We start from the raw sequence: 17,392 nt of genomic DNA, 5'->3' as shown, positions 1-17,392 counted from the left end.
GATTTAGTTAAAGCTACCTTTAGTGGCAGTGAGAGACCAGTGCCCACAGGAACAAAATTTCTACCAGGCTGCCACCCTAGTGGCTGCTGATGGAGATGCAGGCCCGGAACTGTGGAGTAACAGTTGTTGGCTGAAATAGCAGTTGATTAAGGTGCAAACACAGTGCTGAAATTTAACCAACATTTGGTGCTCCAATGTGTGGCATGATCACACGGACAGAGATGTTTCAATAACTTAAGGCTTTTGGTGACAGTAAGACATGCACTTACTTCATGACCCTCCACATGAAGGTGCTCTTGTTGAGACAAGGTTGGCCGTTGGCCAAGAGACTGCCCTTGGCTCGACTGCTGAGAGTATGCTCTCTAAATCGGATGACCAGGACATAAAAGATGACTGCTGAACTTTGCCAATAAAGATAACACAGTCCTTCAAAATTCCTGCTTCACAGAAAAGTCTGTCAGATATTCTAGACCTGTACTCCAAATATGGATGCTCCAAAGTTGCAGAGAAACCTTGGGTGACTATGTAGGCAGGCAACTACATCTGTCACTTTTATAGCTTTGGAAGTTATTTGCACTGCACTTCCTATATACTCAGGTAATATTAAATACTTCTCAGGTCTCTGAAGAAGTTGAAGACAAGATAGAGTTACAGTTTTCCTTGTTGCCAAATTTAGAAAAGAAACTTACAAAAGAGGTATAAGTTATATAAGGTTGAGAGACATAACAGCTTAAGTTTATCTAAGAAAATGTTTTGAGGTCTAAGAAGATAGTTTTGAGTTGGTAATTCAAGTTAAAATAGAAAATGAATTAGGAACAAAACTTTGAACTCCCCATAATAGGATAGATAATAGAGTAGCTTTTCTGAATTTGCCAGTACAGTGGACTGAGAATTTTTAACATAATCCTCATTTCATAATTGTTCCTATTATTTATGGTCTTAGTGTATTAGAGTTAAACATATTTGTTTTTATTTAGACAAAAAGGAGAGAGTGAAGGAGAATATTCAATTACACTGTGAACCCCAAGTTTGCATTTGCATTGATTAAATAAAATTAACCATGGGTCAGGAGACTGAATTAGCAACCAGTGGACAGAAAGTAATCATAGAGCATCAGAAGGTACCCAGGAGAGATAGAGAGACACAGGAAGTAGTAGGGAGGGATTTGGAGTGGCACAGCTCTTTAATGTTTTAGTGCAAAGAGACTCATGCTTTTTGGAAATGCTAGCAAGGAAAAAAGGTTAGATAGTTGCAACCCAGCCTCTCTGAGCTAGCAGTTTTTCAATCTGGCCTTGAATCTTCATTCTTATTTATAAATAGAACGATAGAGATTTAGCTAAAGCTACCTTTAGTAGGAGCAACAGAACCAGTGCCTCCGGGAACAGAATTCCTGCCAGACTTTGCCATGAGCGGCCAAGCTGCTGCTAGAGAAGCAGGTTAGTAACCACAGAGCTGCAATTGCTGGCTGAATGCCAGTATATTAAAGCACAGCCGTTGTGCTGAATTTAAAACAGCAATTTGACCTAATAATGAACACTGTACAGATAAAGAAACAGTCATTCTCAAGACCTGTTGGAACAGAACCACAAAGAGTTCATCCTCTTTCTTCCTGCTTTCAACCTTGTGACTGAACAGCAGAAATGATGCAAAACCGAGGTGGGAACAGGATAGGTTTCCTTTCCTCTGTCCACTTTCTGGTTATCTGGTTCCTAAAACCTATATTCTTCCTTCCTTGTGTTCTGCAGAATTTCTCACAATAAAATAGCCCTAAGCCAGGCATGGTTGGACAGAGGGAGAAGCAAGAGAATCATGAATTTCAGAGTAGCTAATGAGAGTCAAATGGTCAGTTGACACATGGAAAAGATTGGTAACTATAAAGGAATGTCAATCAAAAACCCAGCAAAATAATCACTACCTACCTAGAAGCATGAACAAAATTAAAATGACATGTGGAGGGTTAGTAATGTTGATTTTCACTGACCTATGCAGATTGGTGTCTGTAGGACCTGGGTAAGAAGACCTTAGGGGATGGAGCAGACTACAGTCTAATGCTGTAGAAAACCTTACTTCAGTTTCATTGTACTTTCATACATTCTCACCGTTATGAAAATGAATGATGGCAGACAACCGAAGACACTACTGCTTGGAGGAATGTACTGGATAAGGCTAAGAGGAAAGCCCCCAAAAAGATAGACAGCATAAAGGAAGACTGTGGAATCTTGGGTATCACAATAGCACAAGGACTGCCCAGGATAGGAACAGCTGGAGAACTGTCATAAGCAGGCTGCCCATGCACGCTTAAGCATTGTCAGGGCATAAAAAAATGAATGAATGAATGAATGAATGAATGAATATACTTTCATACACTAATGTAACAAAGAAACAATGATCCTAGCAAGACTGCTTGCATCCAAAAAAACATGCAAATAATTGCCAGTAAGCACACAATAAATATTAATAAAGCAGCTCTTCTGAATTTTCTCAGAACAGACAAATTTAAATAAAACTTGCCTGGCACATACTAAGATCTGGGAAAGCATGAAAGCAAGGCAGAAGGCCATATCCAGATTCGGGGGCCACTGAGCACAGCACTCAGCAATCCTTTCACCAAACGGGCTTCTATAGTTACCATCTGACATGCAACAAGAGTATGCATGTCTAATAAATTAAATGTAAATATTTAACACAGGAGTCATGAAATCACATCTAAGAACAATCCAAGAAAGAAAATACCTTAAAGTAAAAGGCCCCCTGCCTTTCCTCTTTTAGCCTCTCACTGTTCCCCACAGGTCATTCTCTTAACCACGTTCTGACAGGTAGTTACCAGGCATCACTGGTGATAATGTAAAATAACCAAAAACTTCTGGCTGCAAATTATTAACTGCACACAACATGGGAGAGGGGAAGGAAGGAGAGAGGGCAAAAAAAAAACTAGAGTCTATTATATTCTATTAATAACAGAAAAAGTATTCAAAAGCAGAAAGGGTTACTCATAATTTTAAATCGTACAATGTTAACTGTTGTGATTAAGTACATACCTACTAATGAAGCTTCAAACCACATAAGGCAAAAATTAACTAAATTAAGAGACAGTTTCACAACCACATATGGAGGTTTTGACACCTCTTCTTTGGAAATAGATTGAGCAATCCGAACTTTAAAAAGTAGCATAAACATGCAACATATTAATAACAGTATCATTCATAGTGACCAAACAGATATTCATAAAACAATTCCAACGTACATCATATTTATTTTTTCAAGTGACCTAGGCACATTTATCAAATCCATTATGTGTTGTATCACAATACAAATCTCTACTTTTTTTTTTTTGGCAACAGTTAAAATGAACAGACTGTGACAAACCCAAGCCAGGCCAAAGAGGCAGCCAGTCCAGTCTCCCCACAGTCCCTCTGACCAAAGGAGAATAGGACAGAGGGCACTGCCTCAGAGTGGGAGGAGCCCTGGAATCCACCTACCATNAACAGACTGTGACAAACCCAAGCCAGGCCAAAGAGGCAGCCAGTCCAGTCTCCCCACAGTCCCTCTGACCAAAGGAGAATAGGACAGAGGGCACTGCCTCAGAGTGGGAGGAGCCCTGGAATCCACCTACCATCTGGGGGAAGGGACAAACTGCCCTTCCCAAGTTCACTTGGACAAGAGTCTAGTTTTCTAATAAAAGGCCACGAATTCTACCTTTATCAACTAATGAGCTAAAGTTCAGGGTGGGCAGTCCCTAGAGGATTTGGGGTCAGGGATTTTATGTTCTAACCTCATTTTTAAGGAATACATTTATCCCCCCCTTTTTTTTCTCTAAAAAATGTTTTCCTTCTGCTATTTAAAAAAATGTTTCTGAGTGTAACCAAAATTAGGTATTTCTTTCTTTCTTCTTTTTCTTTTTTTTTTTAACCTAAGTAGTTCAAAGAACAACACAACAGAAAAGAGAAATAAAACGTAAACACACCTCATACAAAAATAACTCCTGGCACCCTTGCTGACTGAGTAGGTATACCAAACCTGTCCTCCATCTCCCGTGTTTGTCCACCCCTGTTCTGATCTTCTCAGACAACCCACCGGCCATTGGGATCCCTCTGATCCCTCCTTGCCTGGGACTGGGGAAGGTAGAACATAAGCTGGAGGCTGTCCCCTGTCGCCCAGACACGAGGCCCAGTCCCTAGAATGTACTGATTACTTGGAGTGGGTACACCCCAACAGAGGCACCCCAGCTTTCTGTATTACGGGACTCAGGTAACAAATCTCTACTTTTAAGAAGATAAGGGGCCAGCAAGATGGCTCAGCAGGTAAAGGCATATGCAGTCACAGCTGCAGACCTGAATTTGAATCCTGGAACCCACATAGAAAGAAAGAACAACTCCTATAGTTGTCCTATGACCTCCGCACAAATGCTATATTCTGAGTGCACACACACACACACACACACACACACACACACACGTTAAATCCATATATAAACAGTTTTTAAAAATTTAGAGGTGGTTATATTTACTTCATGTAAAGGTATGTCATGTTTTCTTAATTGTTTAAAATGGATTATTAATTTTGTATTTTATGTCACTTATATTTTATACATTTTGAAGTAGAAAGAAGTGTACTGCTATTTTTATCCTGAAAAAAAGTCAATTTGATTTCACATTGATCGGCTTGCGTAGGAACTGTGGTCCTGGTGAAACAGACTAGGACTAGTGTTCTATCACCTTAGCTAGCAGGCTGGTCTGTCCCGTCTATGTAATAGTTATTTCAGACTCTGGTTCTTATCTTGCCCACTCTTTTCATTAACAACTTCCAATAGCTTTATTTCAAATGCTTAAGACTCAGCAATCTATGACATCTGTCTATAAACTGACCTGTTTCCAGGCTACCCTGTTCCTTTTTCACTTATAATAAAGGACAATCTCTTCCTATCTGAGTTCAGTGCCCCTGCTTTATTCTGGATCCCACTGATTCTCCCCTCAGAGATTCCCCCCTTTCTTTCTTTCTTTCTTTCTTTCTCTCTTTCTTTCTCTCTCTCTCTCTCTCTCTCTCTCTCTCTCTCTCTCTCTCTCTCTCTCTCTCTCTCATTCTCTCTTTCATACAACCTTAAATATGGGAGAAGCAAGAAATTTACTAAAACTTTACTTTTCAGGCACTCACTCATCTTTAAAGTCATGATAACAGATTCCCCGACAGGGAGCCAAGAAAGAAAAAAAAAAGTCATGATAACAACTAACAGAATAATCTCTTTGGCAAAATATTTGTAGAAAACCTGTTTATTAAAAATAATGAGCTTAAAAGTAACCCGTAGAGTGTTAAAGTTGTTCTGTTAGCCTGGGACAAAGGTACATGCCTGTAATCCCATGAGTCAGAAGGTTGAGGCAGGAGGATTATCATAGTCAAAAGTTAGCCTGAAGAATGGTTTCATTTCCAATAATCCTCAGAATGTCACACTTACCAGACACCAAAATAGTGATGGAGATTAGTAACCCCAAGACCGAAGTCCTCCACACAGCATTCATCTGGAGTGGTTTCTAGTTAAACACAAATCACCATGAGCTCTGGATGGACTCAGTGAATCTGTTTCTCGAGGTCAATGTTTGTGCACTGTTCAGCGCATTGAAGGGTGACTTTTCTTCCTCATTTTGCCTATCTTTATCGTCATCTCCATTCTGTGTGCTATTGAATGATTAAGCCTGCACAGGAAAAAACATCAGTGATGTCTCCTGAGTGATAAGGAAAGAAGGAAAAGCTTAACTCATTCATTCTCTCATAATATTAAAAATTAAGAGAGACTTTATGGCAATTCCCCTTTTAAAGCAATATTTTTAAAGGATACATCACACACTATAATATAAGCAAATATTGTATGTGCAGCTTATGACTCTCTATAAAGACATGAATTTGAACAAGCATTTGCAAAATTTCAAAACCGAGGCGCTGACATTTTGCTAATTCAAAGTTCCTGACACACTCTTCCTTGGTTTTCCTTCCCAAGAAGCAAACAACACAGCTCTGACATCTATCACCACTGGCCTGTGCAGTCAGTCAGTTACTGAGGTCCACAGGAAGGCAGTGCTTTGAAGAGTTCATCCCTGCATGTTGGTTTGGACTTCCCAAAGAATTTATCATCATGTATTCATAAGTTTCTCTGTGAATTTGAATTACTTAATTACGTGACTAACGTATATAAATGAGAATTCTTGATTTGTATATACTATTTTGGTTTCTATGGCACCCATTTTCTTGGATATATACCTACAAATAAAGTGATGGGTCATGGGATAGTGGGACTTTAAGACATGACTTGCTGTCATTGGTTAACTTTCCTGTCTATGCCTCCTTTTTATATTAAAATTGTGTCTCAATGCCTGAAATTATAGCCTTATTTTAAAATAAAGTCTTTTCATCTATAATTAGTAATAATGAAACTATATAGGGTTGGGATAGATTGGGCTCCGGTCCAGTGTAACTGGTATCCATATGAAAAATGAACGAGCATATCCATGCATATGAGATACATACCTGTGACGACAAAGGAAAAGACAGAGGCGTGTTTCTTCTACAAGTCAAGAATCCACAAAGATGCCAGCAGCCCCCAGAAGCTAGAAAACAACCTGTATTAGAAAAATTTCAACTCCCATGATGAAACCAGAGCACAAAGACACTTGGAGAGTAGAAATGTTCTTCCTTCCTTACAGTTCCAAAAAGAAAGAAACTGCTGTGCAGAGACACAAGGCATAGGCCCAGCAACAGGGAAACAGCAAGTTGGATGTGTAGGAAATGGCTCATTGTGAAAATCAAGGGTATGGGGTAGGGGGAGGGGGAGGGCCTGCTGGGTTGTTTAGCTTGAATAATCTCACAAGACTTGGGCATGGTTGGCTTTAGGATAGTATTTCCCACTTTTATGAAAAATAGATTCTTTTCTCATACAGCATATCCTGATTTCAGTTCCTCTTCCCACTAATGCCCTCAATTCCTCCCCACCTCTGCCCCCAAGCAGACCCTTTGTGTCTCTCATTAGAAAATAACAGACTTCTAAGATATTATCACAAAACAACAAAATAAAATATAAGATAAAACAAAATTCACCACACTGATGCTGAACAAGGAAATAAACAGAAGGAAAAGAACCCCAAGGGAAGTCAGAAGAATCAGAGGCTTGCTTGTTCACATGCTCAGGAGTCCCATAAATACAGTAAACTGAAATTATAATATAAACACAGAAGACCTGGGCAGACCCCTGTGGCATTGTGTTTGCTGCTTCAGTCTCTGTAAGGCCATGTGAACTTTGCTTAGTTGATTTAGAGAGCTTTGTTCTCCTGGTGTCCTCCATCCCTCTGATTCTTCTACTCTTTCCATCTTCTCTGCTGCAGGGCTCCTTGAGCAGTGAGGGGAGGGATTTGTTATGGGCATCCCATTTAGAGCTGTGTGTTCTAAAGTATATCTCTGTCTTTCTCTGTCTGTCTGTATGTATGTATCTGTCTCTCTGTATCTGTCTCTCTCTATCTCTGTTTCTGTCTTCTCACCCCTCTCCCTCTGAGTGTATGTGTGTGTGTGTATGTGTGTGTGTGTACTGGTTTTCTGTATTTTTTCCCATCTGATACAGGAGGAAGCTTCTCTGATGATGGCTTAATAAAGCACTGATCTAGGAGTATAGCAAAATATAGTAAGGAGCCATTTTATTTTTACTTTATTTTCTTAGGCCAGTACTATTTGTTTTTATCCACAGTATCTGGGCAAGCTAGTCTCTAGTTCTTGGTCACTTAAGCACTGTTAAGTATTAGTTCTACCTCATGGAGTGGAACTTATGTTGATCCTGACATTGGTTGGGTACTCCCAGAAGCTTTGTGCCATCTTTGGCCTAGCCTATTTTGCAGGCAGGACAGATCAAAAGTTTTGTGGTGGCTGAATGGAGATTAAGTTTCTTTTTGGTAGCCTTCAGAGTACCTGTCTATACCAGACCCTAGAATGTAGGGTTGAAAGTTCTATGTAGGCACTAAGTCGACCTCTCCATGTTCAATGAGTTGTGTGGATGTTGTCTTCAGTAATAGGGCCTTGCTGTCAATTTGTGTGGCTTATTTTCTTAGCAACAAACCAAGTTGTTTGGGGATTTTTCCCATGGGGTTACTTTGGCCAAGAATTCAATTGGATGTAATCTGATTCCAGTATGGGATCTTCGTTTGGTAACAAGAGATGGCCAGTTGGGACTCCGTCTCCCTCATAATTTGCAGACTTCATTAGGACCACCTTCATATATTTTGGGAGTTTCCACTGTTCTAGGTTTCTATACCACCCTTCAAATGGCCCTCAATTCTAGCCATCACTCCCTGAATTCCATGTCCCCTCCTCCTCTCCACCTGCTCCTCCACTTCCCATTCCCTTACACACAGCACACCCATAAAATCTACCCTATTTCCCCCTCCGAGGGAGATTCATGTCCCTCCCGCCAAGTCCTTTCCTCTATACCTAATCTTCCTAGATCTATTGATCAGAGCCCATTTATTTAACTTCTAATATCCACATATATGTGAATAGAACACATACCATGTATATCTCTTTCTGTATGGGTTACCTCACTCATTATGCTGTTTTTCTAGTACCATCCACTTGCCCACAAGTATGTGCATTGCGTCTGGATTTCCAATTCAATTCTATTGAGTAACACTTCTGCTTTTATGCTAATGCCATGTTGTTTTAATTACTATAGCTTTGCAAAACGCCCTGAAACCAGGAATGGCAATAGCTCCTGCAGTTCTTATCTTGTTCAGGATTGTTTTGACTCTTCTGGGCTTTTGTTTTTCTTTATGAGACTGAGAATTGACCTTTCAAGATCTGTCAAGAATTGTATTAGACTTTTGATGGGGATTTCAATGAATCTGTTGATTTATTTTAGTAGGATTCCCTTCTTTGATTTTTACTTTGTTACTACTGATCCATGGGCATAGAATAAATGTCCCTCTTCTGATATCTTCTCCTATTTTTCTTCAAAAAATTGAATTTGTGTCATACAAGGGTTTCCTTTGCTTGGTTAGTTAACGCCAAGATATTTTGTATTGTAGGTTACTGTGATAATTTCTTTTTCATTTTTGCAGAGGAGGGCTATTCATTTTCTTTTTTTAGTTAATCTTATATCCAGCCACATTACTGAAGGTGCTTATCAGCTGTAAGAGCTCCCTGTTAGAATTTTTGGAGTCACTTATGTATATTATCATATCATCTGCAAAAAAACAGGTCTTACTTTTTCCTTTCCAATCTGTATCCCCTTGTTCTCCTTTTGGTGTCCTAGTGCTCTAGCTAGGAAGTCAAGTGCTATATTGAATAGATATAGAGAGAGTAGAGAACCATGATTTATTATTAATTTTAGTGGAATTGCTTTGGGTTGTTCTCTGTTTAAGTTGATGTTGGGTATGGGATTGCTGTAACCTGCATTTACAGTGTTACGGTATGGCATTGGTATTTCTAATCTTTCCATGACTTTGTTTTTATATTGATTTATTTTCTCAGCCTACTCAAGTTTCCTTCCTGCCTCTCTCTCGAACTCCCCTCTTCCCCTTACTTCCACTTTTCCATTCTCTTCAGAAAAGTGCAGGCCTCCCATGTATATCATCCAGCCATGGCATATCAAGAAGCAGTGAGACTAGGCACCTCCTCTCCTATTAAGGCTGAATTTAGGTGACCCAGTAAGAGAAAGTGTCCTAAAGTAGGTAACAGAGTCAAAGTCAGCTCCGTCTCCCTCTGTTGGGAGTCTCACAAGAAGACCAAGCTACACAACTGTACCATATGTGAAAGAATCTAGGTCAGTCAGTCCCATGCAAGTTCTCTGGTTGGAGGTTCAGTCTCTGTGAGCCCTTATGGGCCCAAGTTAGTTGATTCTGTGGGGTTTATTGGATTGTCCTTGGCCCCTCTTGATACCCATCTTCCACAGGATTCCCCCAGGTCTGCCTAATGTTTGGCTATGGGTCTGTATCTGTTTCTATCAGCTGCTGGTGATATCTCTCTGATGACAATTTGAATAGGGAATCATCTATAGGGATAGCAGAATATCATTAGATATTATTTCACTGAATTTTTTCTGTTTTGCCAGTCATGTTTGGTACTATTCTAGATTGTGGATCCCCAGCCTCTGTGTTCTGGCCCTCTGTGCTGTGTCAGGGGTTGTCTCCATCTCATACAGAGTATGAGTCTCAAGATGGACCAATGAATGGTTGAATGATGGAGGAAGGTCATTTGTTAATTAATAAGAAACTGCTTGGCCCTGATACGTTAGAACATAGGTGGGTGGAGTAAACAGAACAGAATGCTGGGAGGAAGAGGAAGTGAGGTAAGATGCCTCAGATAGATGACATGCCGCTGTTCTCCAGGGCAGTTGTGATGAAGCTCCAACCCAAGATGGACGTAGGCTAAAATCTTCCTGGTAAGCGTACCTCATGGTGCTACACACATTAATAGAAATGGGCCAAGCAGTGTTTATATGAATACAGTTTGTGTGTTGTTATTTCGGGTAAAGCTAGCCGGTGGCTGGGAGCCGGGCGGCAGGAATGCAGCCCGCAGCTCCTACATCAGTTGGTTACACCCATAACTTCTGCTCTACCTGTGTCCCAGCATACCTTCAATATGAGTGGAGACTGTGTTTCATTTCCCAGAACCCCAGACCTGAACATTCACACAGAAACTATACTAATTACAGCACTGTTTGGCCTATTAGTTCAGGATTCCTATTAACTAACACTTATATCCTAAATTAATCCATTTCTATTATTTTATATTTTACCATGAGGCTCAAGTTTTATTGCCTCTTGCTTCTTGAGCTGATACATGGCCTCTGCCTGGCTCTGCCTTCATTTTCCCTTCATTCAGTTTAGTTTTCTCACCTAGCTCTATTCTGCCTGAGGATAGGCCAAGGCAGATTCTCTATTAACTGGTGTAGGAGGTTCTCCTATTCATTTTGTTGCTTTTATTGGTTAATGAATAAAAAAACTGCTTTGGACCTGATAGGGCAGAACTTAGGTAGGCAGAGGAGACAGAACTGAATGCTGGGAAGAAGGGCAGAGAGAGACACACCATGGGTCTTCTACCTGAGAAGGATGCCGGTTAGAATCTTGCTGGTAAGCCATAGTCATGTGTCCATACACAGATTAATAGAAATGTGTTAAATTAAGATGTAAGTATTAGCCAATAAGAAGCTAGAGCTAATGGGCCAAGCAGTGTTTTAATGAATACAGTTTCTGTGTGGTTATTTCAGGTGTGAGCTAGCTGGACGGCCGGGACAAACTAGGGGCTCACTCCTTGTAACAATTAACTATTGGTAATAAAACATGTAACACAGAGAGGGGAATCCAAAACATCTCTCCTTTCCTCTCTAAATTAAAAGGAAGGTTTCAACTTCAACATAGTAAAATTATATATAACAAAACAAGTATATCTGGCAAAATTAAAGAAAGTATCTATCATCTATTTTATCTTTGTGAGTCTAGAGTTTTATATCTAATTTATCTTTTATCATAACTACAAAAAAACTATAGTGATCTATCTTCAAATTCATCAAAGACCCCAGAAAGATATATCACCTAAGTTAACAGGAAGTGTGTTATAAGCAATTTCTAAAACTCTAGATTGACAGAAACATCTTGCTGCCTGTACAGTCACCCAAAGTTCTTCTGTAAAGTTGGGTCTTCCATCTTCAGCCTATAGGCCTATAGTAATTTTTTCCTTGAAGCAGGAAATTTGAAAGACTGTTTTGTCTATATTTGCAGTTTCTCAGTCTCTTTCTTCTTTGTCCTACAGAATTTCTGGCAGACTCTCTCAAGAAGTAGGAGCCCTGAAGGAGTGTCTCTCTTTCATTTGGCAAGTTTAGCAATCATTTTTCCCTGAGTCCTGCATCATCGGTTCATACAGCATACTGTCTAGCAGTCCAAGCAAGAGCAGTTTCTTTCCCAAATGGTTAGCCTTGTCATATTGAAGGCAAATTCCATAATGAATTTCTTCAACGCCCATCAACCTCTCTGAAGTAACTGTTGCTGCCAGAAGCAGACATGCCTCACCGTCAAGAAAAGTCCGTTTTTAATACATTTTAAATGTCATATTCTGCTTGTCTTTTAAGTGTTGAACATTATCAATCTAACTGAAATATATCTCTGTATATCTAGAAAACCTAACTAACATGACTACAAGTTTGACTATTACAATAATAGTTAATCCATGATTTTAATTATATATTACCTTTTTAAATGAACTGTATAAACATAATACCTTAGACAAGAATAAAATATACATACAGGAAATTTTTCATTAAATTTGGATCAATAAAGCAAAGTCCATATCAGTGCATTCATTTCTAAATCAGTCCTTTTTTAATGAAAACAAATATTTATAAACAATCATTTTGGGAATTTTGGTGTTCTTTCCTTCCAACTGCTTCCTGTTGTTTGTCAGGCCAACTATTTTTAGGGTTCATTGAGACTTTTCAGGTTTTGTTACATCAATCCACATTAGTCTGGAAGAAATCTGCAGGTTCTCATCTTCTGTAGAAACAAAACAGATCTTCTTCAAAGGATCAAATTTTTAAATCAAATGCTTTCAAAATATATTGTTGGTTTAGATTAGAAGCCCATACAGTAAAATGTCTCTCTGTAGTTAGCTCATTCTTAGTCAAAAAATTAGAAGAACCCACAATAAAATACATAATCCAGACTCACCATGCATTTTCATTTTTATGTGGCTTATTTGTTTTATATTATTTTATTGCCTCTTTAAAGACTTTGTTTTGTTGTTTAAAAATATTTACTTCTTTTTTCTTCTCTCTTTCAAGACTACATATATTCTGCCCTGCCGTAGGAAAAAAAAACAGTTTATCTATTAACCAATGGTAATAAAACATACTCATAGTACACAGAGGGTGATCCCACATCAATTGAAGGCAGAACAAATTTTGGGTCAAAGGTTATTTGGCTGGGTTTGTGTCCCAAACCAAGTCTCCCATTGCTAGGAGTCTTAAAAAGGATCAGCTTCATAGATTCTTGGGAGTTTCCATTGCACTAGGTTTCCTGCTCATCCCAGAGCTTCCCCTGATTCCAGTTCTCTTCTCTAGTACTCTGTCCCTTTATCTGTTGTGGGATAATGTTTTTGTACACTGTAAAGATTTGTCACTCATATTGATTTAATAAAACGCTGATTGGCCAGTAACCAGGCAGGAAGTATATGTGGGGTAACCAGACTAAGAGAATTCATGTAGAGGAAAGGCAGAAAGTCAGTCACCAGCCAGATGCAGAGGAAGCAAGAGGAAAATGCCTCACGGAAAAAGGTATCAAGCCACATAGTTAAAAATAGTTAAGAATTATGGGTTAACTTAAGTTGTAAGATCTACTTAATAATAAGCCTGAGTTAACAGGCTGAATAGTTTATAATTATTAGCAGCCTCTATGTGATTCTTTGGGACTGAACAGCTGAGGAACTGGGGTGGGGAATAGGACAGACACTTCTATCTACAAATGGCACCCAAACTTTTAGCAAGAATTTCCACATAAAGCCTGAGAAAACTTTAAAGAAAAGAAATAATTCTAGACTGAAAAGGCCAGAGTCAAGCACAGCTTCTTGCTTGCAACATTGTCTTGGGTGTACTCTGTTTGCTAGAGGCAAGAAGAAGCATGGTTCCACTAACTCTGAAGACCCAGCCTTATTGGCAAAATCTTGCAGCTCTTTTGAGAGGCTCTGCCACCAAACAGATAGTGTTTATGTGCATCTGGCAGCAGGCTTCTTGATGGTAGGATGGACCTTGAAAGTCCACAGAGTTGTGCCAATAAACATGGCTCTCATCTGTACTTTTGACATGAAGCTAAATTCTCAAAGAGCTAAGGAATCGGGCAGAGCCAACCACCAAAGTCAAAACTTTAATCCTAGTAATATTGCTTAGTAGATTAAACATCCATGTGGTCATTTTTGTTTTTAGTTTTTAAAGACATTGTTTCTCTGTGTAACAACTCTGACTGTCCTGGAACTCACATTGAAGACCAGGCTGACCTGAAGTCAAAGGATCTGCCTCACAATTGCTAGGATTAAAGGTATGTAACACCACCACCAGACTTTTCAGCACTTTTATAGTGAAAGTTTGATGGATTTTGTCAAAGGCCTTATCTGCATCTAATGAGATATAGTTTTTATTTTTTAAGTTTGTTTATATGGTGGGTAACATTTACTGATTTTCATATATTGACCCATCCCTGGGATGAAGTCTACTTGATCTTGTTAGATGATCTTTTTGATGTACTTGTGGACTTGGTTTGTCAGTATTTATTTGAGCCCTTTTGCACCTATGATCATAAGATAAATTTGTCTGTAATTCTCTTTCTTCATTTGGGTCTTTACTTAGTGTGGGCTCATTGGTAACTGTGACCTCATAAAATGATTGGGCAAGGTTTCTCTTTTTTCTATTTTGTGGAATAATTAGATGAGTATTGGCGTTAATGCTTGTTTGAAAGTCTGATAGAATTCTGCACTAAAACCATCTGGTCCAGGGTGGCTTTTATTTGTTGTTTCCTTTTTGTTTGGGAGACTTTTAATGATTACATCCATTTAATTAATGATTAAGGTCTGTTTAAATTGTTTATCTGATCTTAATTTAGCTTTGGTAAGTGGTACTTATTAACAAAATTATTTCTTTTAGGTTTCCAATTTGACAGAGGAAAGGTTTTGTAAAGTATGTCTTTATGATTCTCAGATTTTCTTTGTGTCTGTTGTTATATATTCCTTTTTATTTCTAATTTTGTTTATTTGAACATTTTTATGCTTTTTAGTTAATTTGGATAAAGGTTTATCAGTCTTAGTGAATTTTTTCTTAAAAAACCAACATTTCATTCATTCATTGCATTGTTTCCTTGGTTCTATTTTATTGACTTTGACTTTCAGTTGGATTGCTTCCTACCATCTACTCCACTCTACTTAACTTGCTTCCTTTTATTCTAGAGCTTTCAGTTGTGCTATTAGGTTGCTAGTGTGAGATCTCCTAGATATTTTTAGATCGATACTTAGTGCTATGAACTTTCCTTTTAGGACCACACTCATTGTGAAACACGTGTTTGGTTATGTTGTGTATTCATTTTCATTCAATTTTAAAAAGTCTTAAATTTCTTTCTATATTTTTGTCTTTATCCATTTTTCATTCAGTAGTGAGTTGATCAGTTTCCAAGAGTTAGTAAGCTGTCTGTTGTTTCTGTTATTGTTGATATCCATCTTTAGTCTGTAGTGATCCAGCAGGATACAGGGATTTATTTCGGTTTTTCTGTATCCATTGAGATTTACTCTGTGTCAGAATGCGTGGTCAGTTTTGGACAAAGTTCCATGAAGTGCTGAGAAGAAGATATATTCTTTGTATTTTGGTGAAATATTCTGTAAATATCTATTAGGTTCGTTTATTTTATAATACCTGTTAGCTCCAGTATTTCTTTTTAGTTTTTGTCTGATGATCTGTCAATTGGTCAGAGAGGGGTACTGAAGTCTCCCATTATAAATATATGTGGTTCACTATGTGACTTATGTCATAATAATATTTCTTTTCGGCAGGCGCCCGGAGACGAGTGACGCAGGCCGCAGGCTGCGGCCAGGACCCGCAGGGACTGGCGCGCCGGCACGCAGGCGGCAGGGACCAGCAGGCAGCACCGAGAGCAGGTCACCCCACTACAATTAAATCAAAGAGGTAGGCCTTTGTTTGGCGAGGTCCCTGGCAAACGGGGAGCCGGGTCCTGTTCCTGAAGACCCTTCTGATGGGTGAGAGGGTTCTTGGCCCCCAGCAGGAGCCAGGAAACAGAGCGAGGGCAATTTGAAAAAGAAGCCTCTGCCAGCAGAGAAACCTGATCCGATTTTAAAAGAACGATTAGATAGCATCGATAGGAGGAGATGGGCAGGCGCCAAGGCAGAACTTCACCCAATAATCTGAAAAACAACATGAAAACACCAGAACCCAAAGATCTTACAACAGAAGGACTTGAAAACCCTTACACAGAAGTGGAAAAAATTGACTTTATGAAAGCAATAGAGTCCCTTAAACAACATGTAAAAAACACCCTTATAGAAATGGATGAGAAGTATAACAAAAAGTTTGAAGAATTAAGTAAATAAGTACATGAGACCCTGGGAAACCAAGAAAAAACGATCAAACAGGTAATGGAAACAGTTCAAGAATTGAAAACTGAAATGGTAACAAGGAAGAAAACACAAATTGAGGAACAGCTGGATATGGAAAATCTAGGTAACGAGCAGAGCCTACAGAAACAAGCATAATCAATAGAATACAAGAGATAGAAGAAAGAATCTCAGATTCTGAGGACACCGTAGAGAAAATAAATGCACTGATCAAGAAAACAGCAAAGCCAACAAATTCTCATCACAAAACATTTAAGAAATATGAGACACAATAAAAAGACCAAACCTGAGAATAATAGGAATAGAAGAAGGGGAAGAATCACAGCTCAAAGGCCCAGAAAATATTTTTAACAAAATTATGGAAGAAAACTTTCCCAACATAAAGAAAGATATCCCTTTGAATATTCAAGAAGCATACAGAACACCAAACAGACTGGATCAAAGAAAAACATCCCCTTGCCATATAATAATCAAAACACAAAATATACAGGTTAAAGAAAGAATATTAAGAACTGCAAAGGAAAAAGGCCAAGTAACCTATAAAGGTAAACCGATCAGAATTACACCTGACTTCTCTATGGAAACCATGAAAGCCAGAAGGTCCTGGATAAAGGTACTTCAAAAACTAAGAGACCATGGATGCAAACCCAAACTTCTATACCCAGCCAGGCTAGTGTTCACTATCAATAGAGAAAACAGGATATTTCAGGATAAGAACAAATTTAAACAATACATGGGCACAAATCCAGCCCTACAGAAAGTAATAGAAGGAAAATCGCAACCAAAGGAATCCAACATTGCCAACACTGCCTACAATAACTCAGGCATCTTGCGAAACGTCACCAGCACAACTCAAAGAAGGAACACACACACAAACTCTACTACCAAAAACAATAAGAATAACCGGAATAAACAACCACTGGTCATTAATATCACTTAATATTAATAGTCTCAATGCACCTATAAAAAGGCACAGGCTAAGAGACTGGATACGAAAACAGGATCCAACATTCTGCTGTTTGTAAGAAACACATCTCAACCACAAAGACAGGCATCTACTCAGAGTAAAAGGTTGGGAAAGGTCTTTCAAGCAAATGGTCCTAAGAAAAAAGCAGGTGTGGCCATACTAATTTCCAACAAAACTGACTTCAAACTAAAATCAATCAGAAGAGATCGAGATGGATACTTTATACACATAACAGGAACAATTCATCAGGATGACATCTCAATCCTGAATATCTATGCCCCTAATATAAAAGCACCC

At 38.8% G+C, this 17,392-nt stretch overlaps 1 protein-coding gene across 2 annotated transcripts in view; it reads right to left on the bottom strand.

The window, feature by feature from the left end:
• Positions 1–17,392, bottom strand: part of Cd200r1 (CD200 receptor 1) — a 75,313-nt gene that overhangs the window by 8,214 nt on the left and 49,707 nt on the right. The window contains exon 1 of one of the 2 annotated variants that reach the window (XM_050149003.1): positions 5,450–5,635. The exons of the other annotated variant lie outside the window; for it this stretch is intronic. Coding sequence (XP_050004960.1) covers positions 5,450–5,513 — 64 coding nt within the window. The 5' untranslated portion in view covers positions 5,514–5,635. Of the gene's footprint in view, positions 1–5,449; positions 5,636–17,392 lie in introns of those variants that run through there. 2 annotated transcript variants of the gene reach the window in all.

Source organism: Alexandromys fortis, unplaced genomic scaffold (assembly GCF_014885135.2).
Source record: "Alexandromys fortis isolate MF-2015 unplaced genomic scaffold, M_Fortis_MF-2015_v1.1 scaffold_4, whole genome shotgun sequence".
In the NCBI taxonomy this organism is placed as follows: domain Eukaryota; kingdom Metazoa; phylum Chordata; class Mammalia; order Rodentia; family Cricetidae; genus Alexandromys; species Alexandromys fortis.
This window is presented reverse-complemented; position numbering and strand designations above follow the sequence as displayed.